The sequence below is a fragment of the Pristis pectinata genome, chromosome 11 (genome assembly GCF_009764475.1).
Source record: "Pristis pectinata isolate sPriPec2 chromosome 11, sPriPec2.1.pri, whole genome shotgun sequence".
NCBI lineage: Eukaryota > Metazoa > Chordata > Chondrichthyes > Rhinopristiformes > Pristidae > Pristis > Pristis pectinata.
In genome coordinates this window covers 51,434,658-51,454,208 of record NC_067415.1, presented here as the reverse complement: position 1 = coordinate 51,454,208, position 19,551 = coordinate 51,434,658, and the positions used below count along the sequence as shown (strand labels likewise).

Sequence of the window (19,551 nt, the reverse complement as noted above, 5' to 3'; positions counted from 1 at the left end):
TTTCATATATATGGCAGAATAAAAACCCAAGGTTAAGTAAGAAATATTTACAAAAATTAAAAAAGGATGGTGGTATGGCTTTGCCTAATTTTAGATTTTACTATTGGGCAATTAATTTTAGATACTTAATTTTCTGGGCACGAGATTTAGATGCAATTCATTGTCCCTGTTGGGGACACCTTGAGTGTGAATCAGTGCAAGGATTTTCATTAGTTTCTATTTTAGGAGCTTCATTCCCTTTTGCACTTACTAAATTGAGTAAACAAATGACTAATCCAATAGTTAAACATACAATACGGATATGGTTTCAATTTTGTAAATTTACTGGATTGAATAAATTTAATTTATCGAGTCCTATTCAATCTAATTTTTTTCTTTCATCCATCTAGAATTGACTCAGCTTTTTCCTTATGGAAAATGAAGGGAATAACATGTTTTTGTGATTTATTCATTGATAACTTTTATCTTTTGAACAGTTGTCTAATAAATACAATCTGCCTAGATCACATTTTTTCGATATTTACAGATTAGAATTTTTTTTAAAAGTTACTTTACCTTCTTTTCCAACACCATATAAAATTGAAATTACAGAAAAAATTTTAGGTTTTAGTCCTTATCAGAAGGGCCTGATAGCAATAATTTATGATCGGATTATGAAAATATGTTCAGAGGAACTTGATAAAATTAAGAATGAATGGGAAAGAGAACTCCAGATACTTTTACCTACAGGGACATGGAAGAAAATTCTTCAATTAGCTAATACATCTTCTATGTGTGCTAGACACTCTTTGATACAGTTTAAGGTAGTTCACAGGACCTATATGTCCAAGAACAAGTTAGCCCATTTTTATCATCATATAAATCCTATATGTGACAGATGTAATTTGAAGGTGGGTTCCCTGACACACGTGTTTTGGTCCTGTCCCCTTTTGGAAAAATATTGGAAAGACATTTTTACATTATTTCATCTGTATTGAACATTGATTTACAAACTCATCCTATTACTGCAGTTTTTGGGTTACCAATGATGGAATCTCACCATTTATCTGCTTCTGCTTGTCGTATGATCCCCTTTGTCACATTAATGGCCAAGCAATCCATTTCCTTCAACTGGAAGGATCCAATACCTCCCACCACTTTTCAGTGGTTTTCTCAACCTGTAGCATGTTTAAACTTAGAAAAAATTAGGAGTGGTACTGTTGATTCTTCACTTAAATTTGAGGAAGTTTGGAGTCCATTTATTCAATACTTCCTCACATATGATATACGTATGACATAAGCTGACCTTTTTCAGATCCCTTTCAATAACCCTTGAATACAGAGGAGCAGACTTGATGAAATAATGTTGTTTTTAGTTGAAGAAATATCAGTCCAGTTTTTTTGGTTTATTATTTTTTTTTGATTTGGGGGTTCTTTTCTCATATAATTAAATTTCTTTTCAATCTTTCCTTTTGTATTTGCTCACATAATAAGAGAGCGGGAGGTCTAGATTATTTTTTTACTCCTTGTGATATATATATATATATATATATATATATATATATATATATATATATTAACTGTTATGATTGTTATCCTGATCTCTTTGCACCATATGTATAATTACTAATGTTATATATTGTACTAATTTGAAGATTAATAAAAAAAAATTGAAAGAGAAAGAAAGATATGTAATTTTCCCTGAAAGAGGAAGGGAAGACTGTCTTGTAAACAGATATCTATATTAAACCCAGAACTTTCATTCCCACATCACTCATGCCAGAAGTTGCCTGTGTTTCTCCCTGGAAGTCCTGGTTTCCAGCACTGGTGTGATCTGAGCAAAAGCAACTGGTTGCTCGTTTAATGCAGGAGTGGACTCCTCGTTGTGCTGTTCCGTCATAAACAACAAGAACCAATGTTCTGCAGGCTTCCCAGCTTTGAGGCCAGGAAATTTAAGCTGCTGGGTAAAAGTTAAATCAAGCCTTTTATTCTTTAGTTTAACTTCAGTGCTTTTAATTGCTTTCAAATATATATTTCTTTAAATTTTGGTGTCAGATGTGGGAGAAAAAAAATACAGGTACCAAATGTCAATGAGCATTTGAATGTTAAAGGTATTTGCAAGCATTCAGGAATGTATTATATTTTGCAACAACACTGGAGTCTATTTGGCTCTTCAAGTCTGCATTAGCTCTCAGCAATCCCACCAGTCCCATTTCCCCACTTATTTCTCAATAACTCATATATCCATCTATGATGGGGACAATTTATGGAAGCCAATTAACCAACCAATAGCTGATCAACCAGTTAACTAATCAGCCAGTGAAGGTACCCCATCGTCTATCAAAGCCGTCCTTTGAAAGTGGCATGCTGCCTGTGCTGAGATGACCTCTATGCTGGACTCAACCGCACCAAGGTCTGAGAAACACTGCGCCCAGGGTCATTTTGGATCAAACGGTGTATTTCAGGATAGGAGGTCAACAGTCTTGTGGCAATAGAAGATTTGCCTCAGCATGTACAGTATATATTGAAATTTACCATTGCTAGTTATAACCTCGGCTACTGTCTCTAGCTGTAATTTATTTGAAAATCAAACAGCAAAATCAGGTGGCCAGATGTCATGCTTGTTGCTGAAATCAGACTTAGAAATTCAGTTGCTTGGTGCAGTCTTTTATATGAAAAAGTGTGATTGTTAAATGGACAGAATCCTCTGTAAATTGTGCAGGGACATAAGTCTGCATTGAAGGCAGGTTTGAATGATGCTCTACCAGACGTACAAGACTTGAAGAGTGAAGTATGTCTGGGGAGTCCTATGAATTGGCTTTCTTCAAGTTTAACTTATTTAAGCTCACTGCACTGATGTTCTCTTGGCCCTTTGGGTCTCTTTTCACAAGCATTTTAGCTCTTTGGGGCCCACCACCACACACACTTTTTCAGGATCTCATTTCCTCCTCCCCCCACCAACAAACTCCACCCTTCTGAGTCAGACCCCCTACAGTCTGTTGCCCACTACCCTTCTGTAATCTCCACTCTCCATATTGGTGTGCAAGACCAATTCTACAGTACAGAGTGCCTTGAGCCTTGTGCACAGCAGAATATTCAAGCAGCTATTCAAAATTTGCATGTTTTCAAAGAATTTCTAACCCACAATTTTTAACTTTAAAAAAATTAAAATTCAATATTGAAAAAATAATATTTAAATTAGATTATTTTGATCAGATTTGTTTTTTTTAAGACTGCTGAAGTAAAATTTGAATGTTTCCCATTTATGTTCAGAATCAGTAGTTGTAAATGTAAGGAGCTGGATGTTCTCTCTTGAAACACATGTGACTATGAATAATTGTTTGGACAATGTTCTAAATTTGGTGCCAGCAATGACCACCTCCAACTTTCAGTTCCCCTCATTCTAGTGTCTGGTAGCTTTAGGTGCCCCTGTTTTAAACCACATCTTCTTTCTTCTGAGGTTGGTGGGAGCAATAAGAGGAAATGATGAACAATTCCCTCTTTCTAGCTTGCTCCAACTTCATAACCTTTTGTTATTGTTGCCAAATTAGAAAGTTGTAGGTCTCTATGTTGAACATTTCAGGTATGATTCTGGCGAAGGATCCTGGATCTAAAAAATTAACTGTTTCTCTTTCCATAGATGCTGCTGACCTGCTGAGTATTTCCAGCATTTTCTGTTTTAATTTTGTATTTCCAGTATGTGTAGTTCTTTTGGTTTTCATTAAAAAAAATACCTAGGTTTCTCTTCAAAGTATTATGTTTGCATTTTGAGGAAGCTTTGATAGTTTGATGTGTTCATGGGTTTTCTCTGAATTCATGGGGAAGTCCTTTAGAAATGCCCACATCACATTTCAAAAAATCTATCTGGATTTGGGCTGGAAGGTGATACTTGAACCATAAGCAGGAACCACATAAAGGTTTCCCCACAATTTTGTTCAGTAATGGCAGCTTCCCCCAAAATGTAAGATGACTGCCTACCCCAACTCAGAACAGCTATTCCTGTTTTCTCTTTCCTATTCCATTGCCTGTCAACTACTGTATTTTCAATTCGGTATTTGTTACTGAAAAATATAACAATGAGAATCCTTTCCATTAGCTCTAACCTAAAATAGAGCCTGAGCTCTACCCAGAGCACTCCAGCCATCCTCAGTAAATATTGTCTTAAGAGATTTTTTTTAAAAAAGAGAGAACAGTGGGAAAGTAGATCAGTTTATGAAAAGCACTCTGGTATTCTATTGCTTCACCAGGGAATTTAGAAACTTTGCACAAAAGGCTTATTACCATGAAAATGTAGATGCTTTTGCCCACTGTCCTGTGTTATTACCAGAAAAATTGGCTGAAGAAACAGATCTATTTATCCATATAAACCTTTAATTTGCATAAAACAGTTGTGGTTTAGGTATGCAGGAAGTTAACAAAAGAAGCAGAGTCCACCTTAGCTAATAAAGGGGTCTGTTAGCTCAGAAACATTTGAGTTAATTGCAATGATCTTTATCACCTGGACTACAACTGTGACTGAATTAGACCTGGCATCTTTGCTTTGCATTCCTTATTACCATGACACACACTGAGCCAGTAACAGCACTCACTCCGTGGTTTACAATAGAGTGCCTTAATTACTTCTGCCCAGTGATTCTAACATCCACCATCATGAAGTGCTTAGGGATGCTGGTCATGGCATGTATTAACTCCATCCTCTAGACAACCTCAACTCACTGCAATTCGCCTACTGCCAAAACAGGTTTACAGTGGATGCCATCTCCCTGGCCCAACACTCATTTTTGGAGCATCTGAAGAGTAAAGACACACACGTTAGACTATTGTTTAATGACTACAGCTCTACTTTCAGTACTATAATTCTAAGCAAACTTTTGACCAAACTCCGAGACCTGGGACTCAACACCACCCTTTGCGAGTGGATCCTTGACTTCCTGACCGCAATCAGTAAGGATAGGTAGCAACACGTCTGCCACAATTATGCTCAACACTGTTGCCCCACAAGGCTACATCCTCAGCCCCTTACTCTACTCCCTATATACTCATGACTGTGTGGCAAGAATCTGCTCTAACGCCATGTACAAGTTTGCAGATGATACTTCCAAAGTGGGCCGTAAATCAAATAACAATGAGTCAGAGTACAGGAAGGAGATAGAGAGCTTAATAACATGGCGTCATGACAACAACCTTTCCCTCAATGTCAGTAAGACAAAAGAGCTGGTCATTGATTTCAGGAAAGGTGGGGTGGTGCACATGCGCCTGTCTACATCAACAGTGCTGAGGTTGAGAGCTTCAAGTTCCTAGGAGTGAACATCACCAATAGCCTGTCCTGGTCCAACCACGTAGATGCCACAGCCAAGAAAGCTTACCAGTGCCTCTTCTTCCTTAGGAGCCTAAAGAAATCTGGCATGTTCCTGTCGACCCTTACTAATTTTTATCGATCCACCATAGAAAGTATCCTAACTGGATGCATCATGGCTTGGTATGGCAACTGCTCTGCCCGTGACTACAAGAAACTGCAGGGAGTTGTGGACATAGCTCAGCACGTCACAGAAACCATCCTCCCCTCCATAGACTCTGTCTATACTTCTCGCTGTCTCGGTAAAGCAGCCAACATAATCAAAGACCCCACCCACCCCAGGCATTCTCTCTTCTCCCCACCCCCATCGGGCAGAAGATACAAAAGTCTGAAAGCACATACTACCAGTCTCAAGGATGGCTTCTATCCTGTTATAAGACTATTGAACGATTCCCTAGTATGACAAGATGGTCTCTTGATCTTTCAATCTACCTTGTTATGACCTTGCACCTTATTGTCTACCTGCACTGCACTTTCTCTGTAGCTGTTACATGTTATTCGGCATTCTGTTATTTTACCTTGTACTACCTCAATGCACTGTTGTAATGAATTGATCTGTATGAACAGTATGCAAAACAAATTTTTCACTGTACCTCCGTACATGTGACAATAATAAACAAATTCCAATTGAAAGCAAAACCTATTAGTTACACTGTTGAGAGGGTAGATAGGAATAACCAGCTGGCAAATTGCATTCCATCTTGAACGGTTGCAGTTCTTCTTGTGAAGGTACTCCCACAGTACTATCAGTAAGGGAGTTCCAGGAATTAGACCAAGCAACTATGAAGGATCAGTGATATATTTCCAAGTCAAGATGGAGTGTGACTTGGAAGGGAACTTGTAGCTGGTAGCATTCCTGTGCAAATGCTGCGCTTGTCCTCATTGGTGGCAGAGTTCCTGGGTTTTGGGGGTGCTGATGGAATAGCAGTATATTTTGTTGTTGATACTGCAGCCACTGTGTGCTGGTGGAAGAAGGAATGAAAGTTTATATTGGTTGATGAGATGGTAGTCCAGGAGACTGCTTTGACCTGGAAGATTTTTGTGTCATCCAGCAGGGAACTAGGCCCTTTGGCCCATTATGCCCATGCATCTCATTCCAATCCAATTTTCCAACATTAGGCCTGTGGCCTTCCAGTACTTATCTAAATACTACTTAAATGTTATGAAAGTACCTGCCTTCCTCATCCCTTCAGGCAATGCATTTCAGATTTTAACCATCCTCTGGGTTTTTTTTAAAAAAAGTCTTCCTCAAATCCCTTCTAAATCTGCTACCCAAACCTTAAACCTATGCTCTCTGGTTGTAGGCATTGCTGCTAAGGGAAAAAAATTCTCACCATCAACCCCACCCATCATCCTCCTAATTTCTTGTTCCTCAATCAGGACTCTCCAGCCTTCTCCACTCAAAGGAAAACAGATCCAGCTCATCCAGTGTCTCCCCAGCTAATGGAGCTTATGCCATCTTAACCACCTTATTGACCTGTGCCTTCAAGGTTCCTTGGACATCTCCACCTAGCTCCCCATTCATGCTATCTAAGGTCTTATTATTCATTGCTTATGCCCTAGCCTTATTGATACTTGTTGGAGGTACACTCATCCAGGCAAGAGAAGAGTATTTCATCATGCTCCCATCTTGAGCTTTGAGGTGCCAGGATACCCGGCCTCTGAACCTGCTCGTGTATCTAAGATATTGACGCGGCAGGTTCACTAAGTGTTGTTTAGTAGCCCTAGTCATAGAACCATACAGCATGGAAACAGACCCTTTGACCCAATGAGTCAGCACCAACCATCAACCTCCCATTAACACTAATCCTATACTAATCCTTTTTATTCTCCCCACATTCTTATTAACTCCCCCCACAATCTACCACTTGCCTATACATGACGGGCAATTTACAATGGCCATATTTGGAATGTGGGAGAAAACATGAGCACCCAGTGGAAAACCACATGGTCATGGGGAGAATATGCAAACTCCACACAGACAGCACCCAAGGCCAGGATTGAACCCTGTTCTCTTGCACTGTGAGACAGCAGCTCTACTCGCTGTGCTACTGTGCCATCCTGCTTTTTGTGGCCAGGGCATATCTGGGTAATTTTCCAAATTGATAGGTAAGGCTGCTGTTATAACTGTACTTAAACAGCTTGGCTAGAAGTACACTTAGTTCAAGAGCCAGGTCATCAGCACTACTGATGGGATGTCATGTGCCCTGAGGTCTTTGCTATGTTCAATGCTCTTAGACATTTCATTATCATATGAAATTAATTGAGTTGGTTGGAGACTGGCTTCTGATGCTGGGAATCTCAGGAGGAAGCTGAGATAAATAATCTATTTGGCACTTTTGGCTGAATGTGATTGCAAGTGATTCATCTTTTTCTTTAGTACTCACGTGAGCCCCCTCTCATTACTTGTTTAATTGTCCACCACTATTAATGACTAGATGTGGTAGGACTGCAGAGCATCAATCTGATGTTGGCTGTCAGATCACTTAGCTCTCTCTATGCTGTTTTTACATTTAGTACATGTATAGTCCTGTATTCTTACATTCTGGGAAGGCTGGTTATTTTACTGAGTGCAAACAGTTAGCTGATAGTTATCAGCATGTGGTGTGTGTGTGTGTGTGTGGGGGGGGGGGGGGGGGGGGGAAGGGATCAGGGAGCATGGTTGAAACCAGGGTTTGAAAGAATAGAGGTATGTACATTTTTTAAAAAGTACAAAATGTAGTTGGCTTTGCAGAGTCTACACTGAATGAATACTACATAGCAAGGAGTGCAACTTAGGAACTGTGGGAGGATGTTGTTGGTTGTCAGAACAAAAATAATGGGGAGCCCGAATAAAATAATGGGGGAGCCCTAATAAAAACATTAAAATGCTGGAAATATTCAGCACTTCAGCTAGCATTAGAAGAGAGAAAAACTTAGTTATTGTTTTAGTCCAATAATCTAAGGAAGATTGTTGGACTCAAATTTAACACTGAAATCATGGCTCCATTTCTCTGAAGCTGCCTTTTTATGCTGAATTTTCCAGCAATTTTTACTTCAGATTTAATTTTTTTTTTGGTTTTTCAGAGGACATAATAAACATTGTATACAAGTTATGTGTCAGCTGTAATTCCCTTTATGCTAACTGGCAATGCAAATAGCATCTTGGGTACAGTCAGGCATTGCAGGAATCACTTCAGCAGGCCTAACGTAATCTAAATATTAAAGCATTTGAATGTTGGCTTTTTCTTTAATGTATAGCAGACTAGAATATACATGGGCTTATCTTTCTATGCTAAAATAATAAACTGAAAGCATGAAACATTAAAATTATGAACTATAGGCAAACAATGGTCTCTATTTTCTCATTTGCCATTGCTAAAAAATATTTTTAGATAAGTTCATTGGTACAAGTGTGCAAATGCCAGATCTCATTTGTCTTGAACTTGGTGGTCTTGGCTCTGGACAGAAGATTACTCGAGTACACCAGGTGCTTTAAGCTTTATCTGGAGAGGCATTGGGCACCACCAAGTCACTCTACATGCATAGCATGCTGCTGCATTGAAGGTGCCCCAGAAATCATCTGCCTCAGGATTGCCATTGTTTTCTTGACTGATGTTCACCCAAGTCATCAGATGTTCCAAACGTGATGCTATTCTAGTAGGGGAAGGAGAGGTGTAAAAGTGAACACAGACACACTTTAGATAACCTAAAAGATGCATTCCTTTTTGGTGCATATATCTTCCATAACCAAAGAGTTAAGACCAGTTTCCTATCTCCTTAACAACTGAATATGACAAATACATTGGAATTAACTATTTTCTATGCTACTTAATTTATTTGAGTTGCAGACTCAGAAGGTTCTTCACTTGTTTAAAAAAAATTCAGAATCCCGTTTTCCCCATTCCCTCTCTGATTGTAATGATACCACTGCACTGAAATTAACCAATACTTATATAAACAAAAATGGTAAAAGATCTGGTTATAGCTGATATATCTCAGCTGGTATATATCTTGTGCTTAGACAGGAAGATGTTATAAGAGTTCAAGCATAAGGACATCCTGGGAAATATTCCACAAAACAGCATTATTTTAAAGTTAGTTATTACTGTTTTTCAATAGTTAAGATGGTTTTGGACCAGTTTCTAATGTCGCATACATTTAGAATGCCCAAGAGAAATCTCCTGTCATCCATTAATGACTCTCTCTTTGTCATCCACTTAATCATACATAATGTTTCTTTTCTATCATCAACAGCATCTCTTTCTAATTTAACAATTGTGCAATCAACCACTAAATCAGAGAATATTACAGCCACCGTCCAACTACAGAACCCACGCACATTGCAGCAACTGTACACGCAACCAGTAGGGGGTCAATCACCCAGTCTGGGAACTGCTCTACAACTGCTACCAGGGCAGCCTGTTATTAACACAACAAGTAAGTAACTTTAAGGGGATGGGGACATTTTGGGGTTATTCTATTTGTCTTTGTCTAATTCTATTTGTGTGTGATCAGATAACAAATACAGAAATTATTGATAACAAAATGCTGGAAACACTCAGCAGATCAGGCATCATCTGTAGAAAGAGAAACAGAGTTAAGGTTTCGGGTCTGAGACCCATCATCAGAACAGTTCTGCTGGAGGGTCTCAGACCTTGTGTGTTAACTTCGTTTCTCTTTCCACAGATGCTGCCAGACCTGATTGTTTCCAGCATTTTCTGGTTTTGTTTCAGATTGGCAGCATCTGCATTTTGTTGATGTTCAGAAATTATTGATAACATTTTTAATGCTCAATTTTGCACTGTTTTTAGTCAGCCTCTTAAGGACTGATAATTTGCTGGACAATTTTGGGGTGAACGGCTATTGAAAGGGAAGTTCTTGTTTGGAATTTAAACCTGCTGGTTCAGCTGATGTGAATTGAGACATGGTAATGTGCCCTTAGTATTTGAAGCATGTCAACCACACTCCAACACCAAGGTTCATTTTTATCAAGCCAGCAAGCCAAGAGGAGCCTCCTGGTGAAGAGTGAGAGAAGATTGGGCTGCTGGTATTACAGATTGTAGATGGGAGATGGCAAGAGTATCAGTAGCCTACTGCTTTTAAATATGGTTATAACTGTTGGCTCCACGATCAGGTAGGTATATTGATTAGTTGCCCCTGTCAGGCAGTCCCAAAAGTGTCTCTTCCCTACAGTGATTATATCACCATACATCACAAAACATGGGTTTGCCAGTTATCTTTATACAGTAACTGCTTCAGGAGAGGGCATTAAACAGCTATATTTTTATCCTTTTCATGAATGATGGGCACAATTTCAGCCAGAATGTTTATCTGCTTCTTGCTTGCCATGTTGAAGGTTTCATAGGTCCAGTAGTGTTTGAAATGGGTGCTGTGTATCCCAATTTCTAGCATTATAATGTAACCCAACTTGATAATGATTTGAAATTTTGGGACAATTCAATACTGTTTTAACTAATAAAGATTGAAATCTATTGTAGTACCATTATTCAAAATTTTGACAAATTTTATAGACCAGGATTGTGAAACCTTTGAAGATGCATTGTTCTGTTTAAGGCTAGCTGTAATGCCTGTCAAGTCATTGCTCTGTGCTCAGCCCTACAATTATCTTTTTGTTCAAAGAGATTTATTCTTTTCTATTAAAGCATTAGACAGTAGCACTTTTATTACTCTTTCATTTCCTTATTTTGTTTTCAGGTGCTGAAATTCCTACAACCAACTTGCCCGCAGTTTCACATTTTGATATTGGAAGTTTTGTAGGTGGTATTTTGTTGGCTTTGGTTCTCGTAACTGTTTTCTACTTTGGACGAAGACTCTACGCCTCCAGTAGAGGCAGGCAATACAGAACCATGTAAGAAACTGGCATCAGGTACAATCCATGTGCTTCCTACTTGAATGTTGTTAGAAGTTTCATCTTTTTAATCTCGTGAATAGCTCAGCTGGTTAAAGCTTGTAGAATAGATCTAACCCTTGATCTTTGTTGAATTAGCTTGGCAGTAATGGATTAATTATCCTCATTGTTTCAATGTTCAGGAGGAAGAACATTTTCAAGATTTCTAGAACCAATCACTGATCATTGACAGACTGTTATAACTGTTATTTATCAGTGAAACTGTATCAAGGAAAGAAAACCTAGAGTAGAAAAATTAACAAAGCATTTTAAAAACTCTAAATCAAAATCATAATCTCTGATTGCGAGATTTTAAACATCAGTGTTACAATTGAAATTTACCACAGTTCAGTATGGAACAGCAGAAGGATTTGTAGCTTATAGGAAGGATGTGGAGGCATTGGAGAGGGTGCAGAGGAGATTTACCAGGATGCTGCCTGGATTGGAGAGTATTGAATATGAGGAGAGGCTTAAGGTGCTAGGGCTTTATTCACTGGAAAGGAGGAGGATGAGAGGAGACATGATAGAGGTATATAAAATATTGAGAGGAATAGATAGAGTAGACAGTCAGCGCCTCCTTCCCAGGGCACCAATGCTCAAGACGAGAGGTCATGGCTTTAAGGTTATGGGTGGGAGGTTCAGGGGAGATGTCAGAGGGAGGTTTTTCACCCAAAGTGGTTGGTGCGTGGAATGCACTGCCTGGGGTGGTGGTGGAGGCAGATACATTGAACAGGTTCAAGAGCTTGTTGGATAGGCATATGGAGGAACGTGAGATAGAGGGATATGCGGGAGGAAGGGGTTAGGTAGTGTGAGGGTGGTCTGATGGACGGCACGACATGGTGGGCCGAAGGGCCTGTTTTGTGCTGTATGGTTCTATGGTTCAGGCAAGTTTTTAAAAGTATTATTTATTCAAAGTTTTATTACATAATGCAGAGCATAAATGCTAATTAAAAGTAAAATCTGGGGTCCCAATTAGAATATTGTGTACAATATTGGCAGGCACACTACGAAGGATCTTGAGACTTTACAGCATGTATGACTAAGGTTCACTGGCATATTGGTAACAAATGGATGGAAATTCTAGTCTGTGCCAATGGCAAACTCTCATCTGACTCAAAGTTAAGTTCAGACACCATTTCAGGATTTGAGCCACTCAAAGCTGATAATCAAATACTATAATGCATTGCCAGAATTGCTATGTTATGACTTTAAACCCAAGAGTTAATCTGGTCAAGTAGATCCATCACCTGTAATCACCACAATAAAAGCAAATAAACATTGTTGGTAAGAGTATGTTTAAAAATGGCTACTGTCTTACCACCAAACAACACTGAACAAAATTCAAAAGTAATTCATTGACTGAAAGGCCAGAGGAGACAAAAAGCAGTACAGTGCTACCCATTTATGTCAACACCTCTTAACCAATTTTAACTGTTTGACATAACAAGTCGTCAACATTACCAATCCAAGATGATGGTGGACCACAGGGTGTTGAGTGATAATGGATTGCAGTATTGATTTTTGACCACCACCAGTTACAAAAAAAGCAAAAAGGAGAATTGCACAATCCAAAAACTTGTTTCTGTTTGTAGAACAGCCCATTATCAACAATCCAAACATTAGTAGAACTAATCGCCCTCTATTATATGGGCATATTTCATGACGACACATTGCATTGGCACAAGGCATTTCTGGATTATTTTCCTGCTTTAACATATTGCCTGGCTTCCTTCATCTTTTTGTACGAAGGATCTTGAGACTTTACAGCGATGTATGACTAAGGTTCACTGGCATGTTGGTAACAAATGGATGGAAATTCTAGTCTGTGCCAATGCAACTTTTTTGTTTTCCTTATGGGCAAACATCTTGCAGTAAAAAACACTTAACATGTTTGATTTTTAACTTGGTTCCATTAGTTGACTAATTGAAGTTGGATTGTAAATGATGTCATCAACTGCAGCTTGGCCTTTTCATGTGTGCATTTGTAGAATAGGGTAGTTTTGTCTGCATTAAAGTTCTCAGTGGGAGTAATCCTTGAATAAGTTATTAAATGTGTTTACGCCAGTCATTCAGAATTGAAGTATGCAGGTAAACCACTTATAAATGAGCTTGTATTGCAATTTAAACTCTGGAAACCAGCCATTGCAGGGATTGAAGTTGTCAACACCCATTTTCTATATAAAGTTTTTGGCTTTCTCCAAAAACAATCCTTTCTTAAGGCTATGTTTGGGCTGCTTTAACTGAATTGTTATATCAAGCAAAGAGCTCCATGTCCAATCTTGGATTTTTTATGTGTCACACCTTTTACTGTTAGTATTCTATTCTCTGCTCTCATTCTTTAAGTTTTTCTAGTGTACTTTACCCAGCATTATGTTTGATACCAAATTTAACTTGCATCTCTTTGTGCTCTCCCTTCATCAATTGCCTTCAATGTTTTATATTTGGTTTCCAGCTCTTCATTCTCTTTTCTCACCAAGGTTTGTCATGTTTTTCATTACACTTTAAGGGTTAACTTCGAAACTCCACGAAGCAAATTAGTCTTTGAAATTGAAGCTAATGTCAATGTATTCCATCGAATTTACTCTGTGCACCCAAGTCTCTTCCATTTGTTCGGTACGTCTTATTATGCCAGATGTCAGGATAGTGTGGTGCAAACTGCAAAGGCAAGCAGAAAAATGGATAGGACATTGTGTGGTCAGTTAAGGCAAGATGTGCAGTCTAAATAGTGGATAGCATTGTATGTAGCAGTGAAGTTTTCCCCCTTGACTGTTTAAGAATATCTGTCTATAAATGAAAATGCCATCAGTCATTTAAGGGATTCATCATTTTGGGGAAAGTAATGATATTCTTGTTTTTACTTGTACATCCCACATATTGGCAGAGTGCCCTCATTGCTGTAACTGATCCTATAAGTCAGAAAACAACAGTAATTACATTTGTTTAAAATAAAAGCAGTAAATTCTGGAAATAGATCATACAACAGAATAGAGACATAAGAGAATGCAGATGCTGGAATCTGGAGCAAAAAACTAATTGCTGGAGGAAGTCAAGTCGAGTATATTGTCATATGCACAAGTACGGTGAGGTACAGGTACAATGGAAAAACTTGCAGCAGCATCACAGGCACATAGATTCAATCAACACAAACAGAACATAAGTTTGTACATAAATTATAGAAGACAGTGAAGAAAAAAGACTGCAAAACAAGACATCAGGGCAAAAAAGGACAACAATCCAAGAAGTCCACGGTGGTATAGGTGGTTGGTCTAAAGTGTTCCATTGCTGAGGTAAGATTAGGGTTATGCAGATTGGTTCAAGAACCTGATGGTCATAGGAAAGTAACTGTTCCTGAATCCAGTGATGTGGGACTTCAAGCTTCTGCCTGATGGTAGCAGTGAGGAGAGGGCATGGCCTGCATGGTGGGAATTCTTGATGATAGATGCCAATCTTCTTGAGGCAATGCCTCATGTAGATGCTTTCAATGGTGGGGAGGGCTGTGCCCATGATGGACTGGGCTGTGTCAACTACTCTCTACAGCCTCTTGCATTCTGTGCGTTGGAATTGCTGTACCAGGCCATGATGCCAACCAGTCAGGCTACTTTCTACCCAGGCAGAATATGAAGTGTTGTTCTTTTAGTTTGCGCTTGGCCTTGGCCCTGGCAGGTGAGGAGGCCTATCACCCAGACGCTCCCCCCACTGGGGCTCCTCTCCCATTGTTCCCATCTGCCCAGCCCCACCTCCTTACTTGGTTCCATGCTCCACCTTCCTTTCCCATCAAATTCCATCATCAGCAGACCCTTTGCCTCCACCTATCACCTCCCAGCCTCTTGCTATTTCCACTCTTCCCTTCTCCATCTCACCTGGATCCACCTATCACTTGCCAGCTCTTGCTCCACCCCTCTACCACAGTCCAGATGAAGGCTCTCGACCCGAAACTTCGACTGTCCATTTCTCTCCACAGATGCTGCCTGACCTGCTGAGTTCCTCCAGTTTGTTTTTTTGCTCCATATCAGACATCTGTTGAAACAGATTTGACATTTCAGATCAAGACAGAAATAATGGAAGGTCATCAACTTAAAATGGTAACTCTCTCTCACTGTGGATGCTGCCAACCTGCCAAAATTTTCCAGTTTTTATTTTTGTATTTCTAGCATTTGCTGTATTTTACTTTTCATTTATATGACATCTTTTAACATAGGAGCTTTTCAAAATTTGACCCTCAGCCACACAACAGATATTAAGGAAGATAACAAAAAGTTTGGTCAGAGAGATCTATTTTAAGAGGTGTTGTAATGGTGGAACAAAAGGCAGAGAAGTCAAGGGAATTCCAAAGCTTCAGCTTTGCACAACTAAAGGCATGACTGTCAATAGTAAAGTGCTTAAAATCTGGGATTCAAAAGTGACATTCTTGCACAGAGCATAAGAATGAAGATTTTGAAACACTATGTTGCAACTAGCAAACTTTGGGTGAGTTTCAGAGCTTCAAACTCGAGCATAAACATGGCTGTACTCAAACACTATGATGCTGGAGGAACTCAGCAGGTCAGGCAGCATCCGTGGAGAAAAGCAGTTGGTCAACGCTTTGGGTCAGGACCCTTCCTCAGGACTGAAGATGGGAAAAGGGAAGCACAAGAGATAGGAGGAAAAAGCAGAGCAGTGATAGGTGGACAAAAGAGGAGAGGCAGAGTGGGCACTGAGTCCTGAAGAAGGGTCCTGACCCAAAACGTTGACCACCTGCTTTTCTGCATGGATGTTGCCTGGCCTGCTGATTTCCTCCAGCTGTGTTTTTCATCTAGATTCCAGCATCTGCAGTCCTTTGTTTCTCTGGCTGTATTCAAATGTGTCTGAACAGTAATATACCTGACTTCAGAGTGCTCGATGAATACAAAAAGATGATACTCCATTTTCCAACCACCAGCAGCAGCACAAACTTGCCACAAAATGTCTATTGTAACCTAATTCCTAACAAACAACAGCAAAACTGTCACTGAAAGAATAGCTGCAGTTATGTCTAGAATCTTGGTTTTACACAGTGTCAGAGTTTGCATCCACACTGTATCAGGCTGTGTATTTTATCTGCCACTGTAATGCAGCTTTGCCAGTTAATTTGAAGTCCCATGGGGAAAAATAGCTGCAATATCTACTCCTGCTGTAGAAATGGAAAATTTCCAAAAGTTTTCTCTATCAAACTTGCAGTTGATTTGGACAAAGCAGGATAACCCTTTCATTTTGCATCCAACATTCTTCCAATCTCCTTATTAAAGAATTACAGCTGAAATTTAATCATGGTCCTCACAGTCATCACTAGCAAATCAATAATGACTGTTCAGTGTACAATGAAACTCCAATAATCTGCTATCCAACTATTTGGAAATCCTGATGATAGGGCATCTGAAACATGCTGTCTCTGATATGCTGGGGCCCTGGTTCCTGCGATCCCTTTAAACTCACCTGGTTCTGTTTCCCATGCTCCCTTAAACTTGCAGCATTCACTGGAAAATTTATTTATTCTGTTATGTAGCATTGTTTTTTAAAATGAATTAAGTGTGCTGGTGTATTAATTGAATAATATCCAATAGTCCATTAAACTCCTGTGTGTGCCGATTTAATGGAGTTTTCATTGATTTTTTTTGTCATTCCGATCATTACCCTTAAAATTTTCATAAGCTTTAAGCACGAAGGGGTATTTTCAATGTATGCAATAACTTCTAGGTGAAAATCACCACAAGTGCCTGCAGATATTAGTGAGAAACTATGATGTTTCATATCATCTTGTTCCCCTAAGTGGCTTAAAATTATTCAGAATGCTGTAGGATTTAAATTGTTTTATGCCTCAGCTTTAAAGTACAATGCATTTCTTAATAACAAGGCAGTAATTTATTTTTATGCATTCCAGTGAAGAACCTGAGGCGATAATCTAAATGGCATCAAATAAGAGACACTGGATTGAGTGTATTGGATTTTTTCATGAATTAAAAGCTGAATTTGCAGCCTCCAATGTTTCATATTACATTTTTTTTATTTCACAAATGCATTGTTTTAGAAAAGTTTCTACATGTTTCTACAACTTTCTAGGCTGGGGCTACATAAAATACTGGACCACAGAAATTGCCCTGAGAACCCCCTACATAAGCATTTGCCTTGCCCCTAGGCTTGCTAGTTCACTCTGCATATTTATTGCTAGAACGGAAAATACAACTCTGCCATCAAGTGGGTTTTATTGTTTTGTGAAATCTGACATGAAGCTTACAATTGAAAAGATGTACTGTTCTTTCATTAATACTTAATGCTGTTGAAATATATATTAAAGAAAAGCTTAAAACATAAAATAAATTTGCTAATTTTGGTGGCTGCTCTGCAAACTTAGATTCAAATTATGTAGGACCACACAATGTTGGACCAGGGAGTTTCAATCTGTACTTAAAAGTACTATTGCGTTGTATTATGTTTTACATTTTAAACTATGCAGGTAATCTTTTTCAATCTGATAGTGCCTTTTGAGTTTAACTGGGCATTGAGTAAACAAGTGTTAGGATTTGATGACTGATGTTGTGGATAACAAAGCACAGAGGGGACCAAGGATGCAGGGATTATCACTCAAAGTGCAATTCCTCTTTCAATTTTCATATTTTCTGAACATAGAACAATATAGCACTGGAACAGGCCCTTCAGCCCACAATGTCTGAACCAAATTAAACTAAATCTCTACTGTCTATACATGATCCATATCCCTTCACTCCCTGCATATTCATGTGTCTAACAGCCTCTAAACATCACTATTGTATCTGTTTCCAGCACTACCCCTGGCAGCCCATCCCAGGCACCTACTACTCACTATGTCAAAAAAAACTGACCCTGCACATCTCTTAAACTTTTCCCCTCTCACCTTAAATGCATATCCTCTTGTACTTGACGTTTCTACTCTAGGGAAAGAGATTCTGTCTGTCCTATCTATGCCTCTCATAATTTTATGAACTCCTATCAGGAAACTGAACTGATTGAAGTATCCAAAGCTCAGATGTTGATGATCAGAAACCCAAACTATCCAACCTTGAACATTTGGTATCTTGCTTGATTACCTTTGGTGATATCAATTAGAATATCACCATCTTAATTTGATGGAATGGGGGGAGAAAAGCTTCAAAAATCAAACTGTATCTTTAGAGTTAGTAATTGCAAGTGTTTTATAACTGTTGGCGAGGTTAGTGGATATACCATTGTTTAGAATTGAACTCAGAACTGCCAGCTGAGAAAACCTGCAAAGCGTCCTCTGAACATCTTGATTGAATTAAGATTTATGATAATTTTCACTTCTGCTTTCTTGACTGTTGACATACTGAAGTTGCATAGTTGGATTTTATAGAACCTGTGGAATACTTGTTAAAACTTGGATTATTTGATTAATGAGTGATTTATTATGATTAGGTTTTGGAAAATTTGAATCCAGCTATTTACTTAAGAAAAAGGGATATATGATAATGTGATGAATTTGATGTTAAAAGTTTTGTAATTTCCAGATAATAAACATTACAAACCAGAATTTAGTTGTGTTTGTTTAAAGACTTTTTTATAGAGCTACTGCCAAAATAAGTATGAAAATCAAAAAAAAACTTCAGATTTTGGAAATCTAAAATAAACCAAAAATTGCTGGAAACACTCAGGAAACACTAGGAAGTAGAGCAAAGTGGTGAACATCTTTGAAGACCCTTCATCAGATCTGTTCTTGGACCTGAGGCGTTGACCATTTCTCCTTCAGCAGATGTTGCCTGAGCAGGTAAATGTTTCCAATATTTCTGTTTTTAAAGCCAAAATGATTAATAGCATTTATTGGAGAATTCCCTTACATGACCTGTGGTCACTATTGGAAGTAATCCAAAATCTTTTGCAGCAGTAGCACTTTACTGGAATAACTGTTACAACTGTTAAAGGATTACAAAAAATCAGATCCTGTGTGTGATTGAAACTGCAAGTTTGAACCATGCTGTAGCACTAAAAAACTGAATACAATGCCTCAGAATTTGCAGTCAGTGCCAACAGCTATTGACCTTGATTTGAATAAAAACTGCCTCTTAGAGCAATTCCACCAATAAAAAATTGGACAAAATGTTTTGAGGTTTTTTCTGCAGCATATTCTATCTGCATTGCATTTTCATGTGAGGTTAAAAGTGCCACCAAGTGGGGGCGCCAAAGACTAGCGCCACCTACAGAATCGGGGGAAAAGGCTGACAGGGTAAGACACTTGAGAGATTGCTTACATATCTTCAAGTTTATATAAACTCCTTAAAACATTCATTTTCCTATAGATTATATTTTTTTAAAATAATAA

At 38.6% G+C, this 19,551-nt stretch overlaps 1 protein-coding gene across 2 annotated transcripts in view; it reads left to right on the top strand.

Moving 5' to 3' along the window:
* Positions 1 to 18,990, top strand: part of tmem123 (transmembrane protein 123) — a 33,990-nt gene extending 15,000 nt beyond the window's left edge. Inside the window, exons 2-4 of one of the 2 annotated variants that reach the window (XR_007957157.1) lie at positions 9,572 to 9,754; positions 11,033 to 11,204; positions 17,122 to 18,990. Coding sequence is in view for 1 of the 2 variants with exons in the window: in XM_052026327.1 (XP_051882287.1) it covers positions 9,572 to 9,754; positions 11,033 to 11,190 (341 nt within the window). In the remaining variant the exon portion in view is untranslated. Of the gene's footprint in view, positions 1 to 9,571; positions 9,755 to 11,032; positions 11,344 to 17,121 lie in introns of those variants that run through there. The other variant, XM_052026327.1, reaches the window with a different exon arrangement.
* Positions 18,991 to 19,551: the final 561 nt, after the last annotated feature.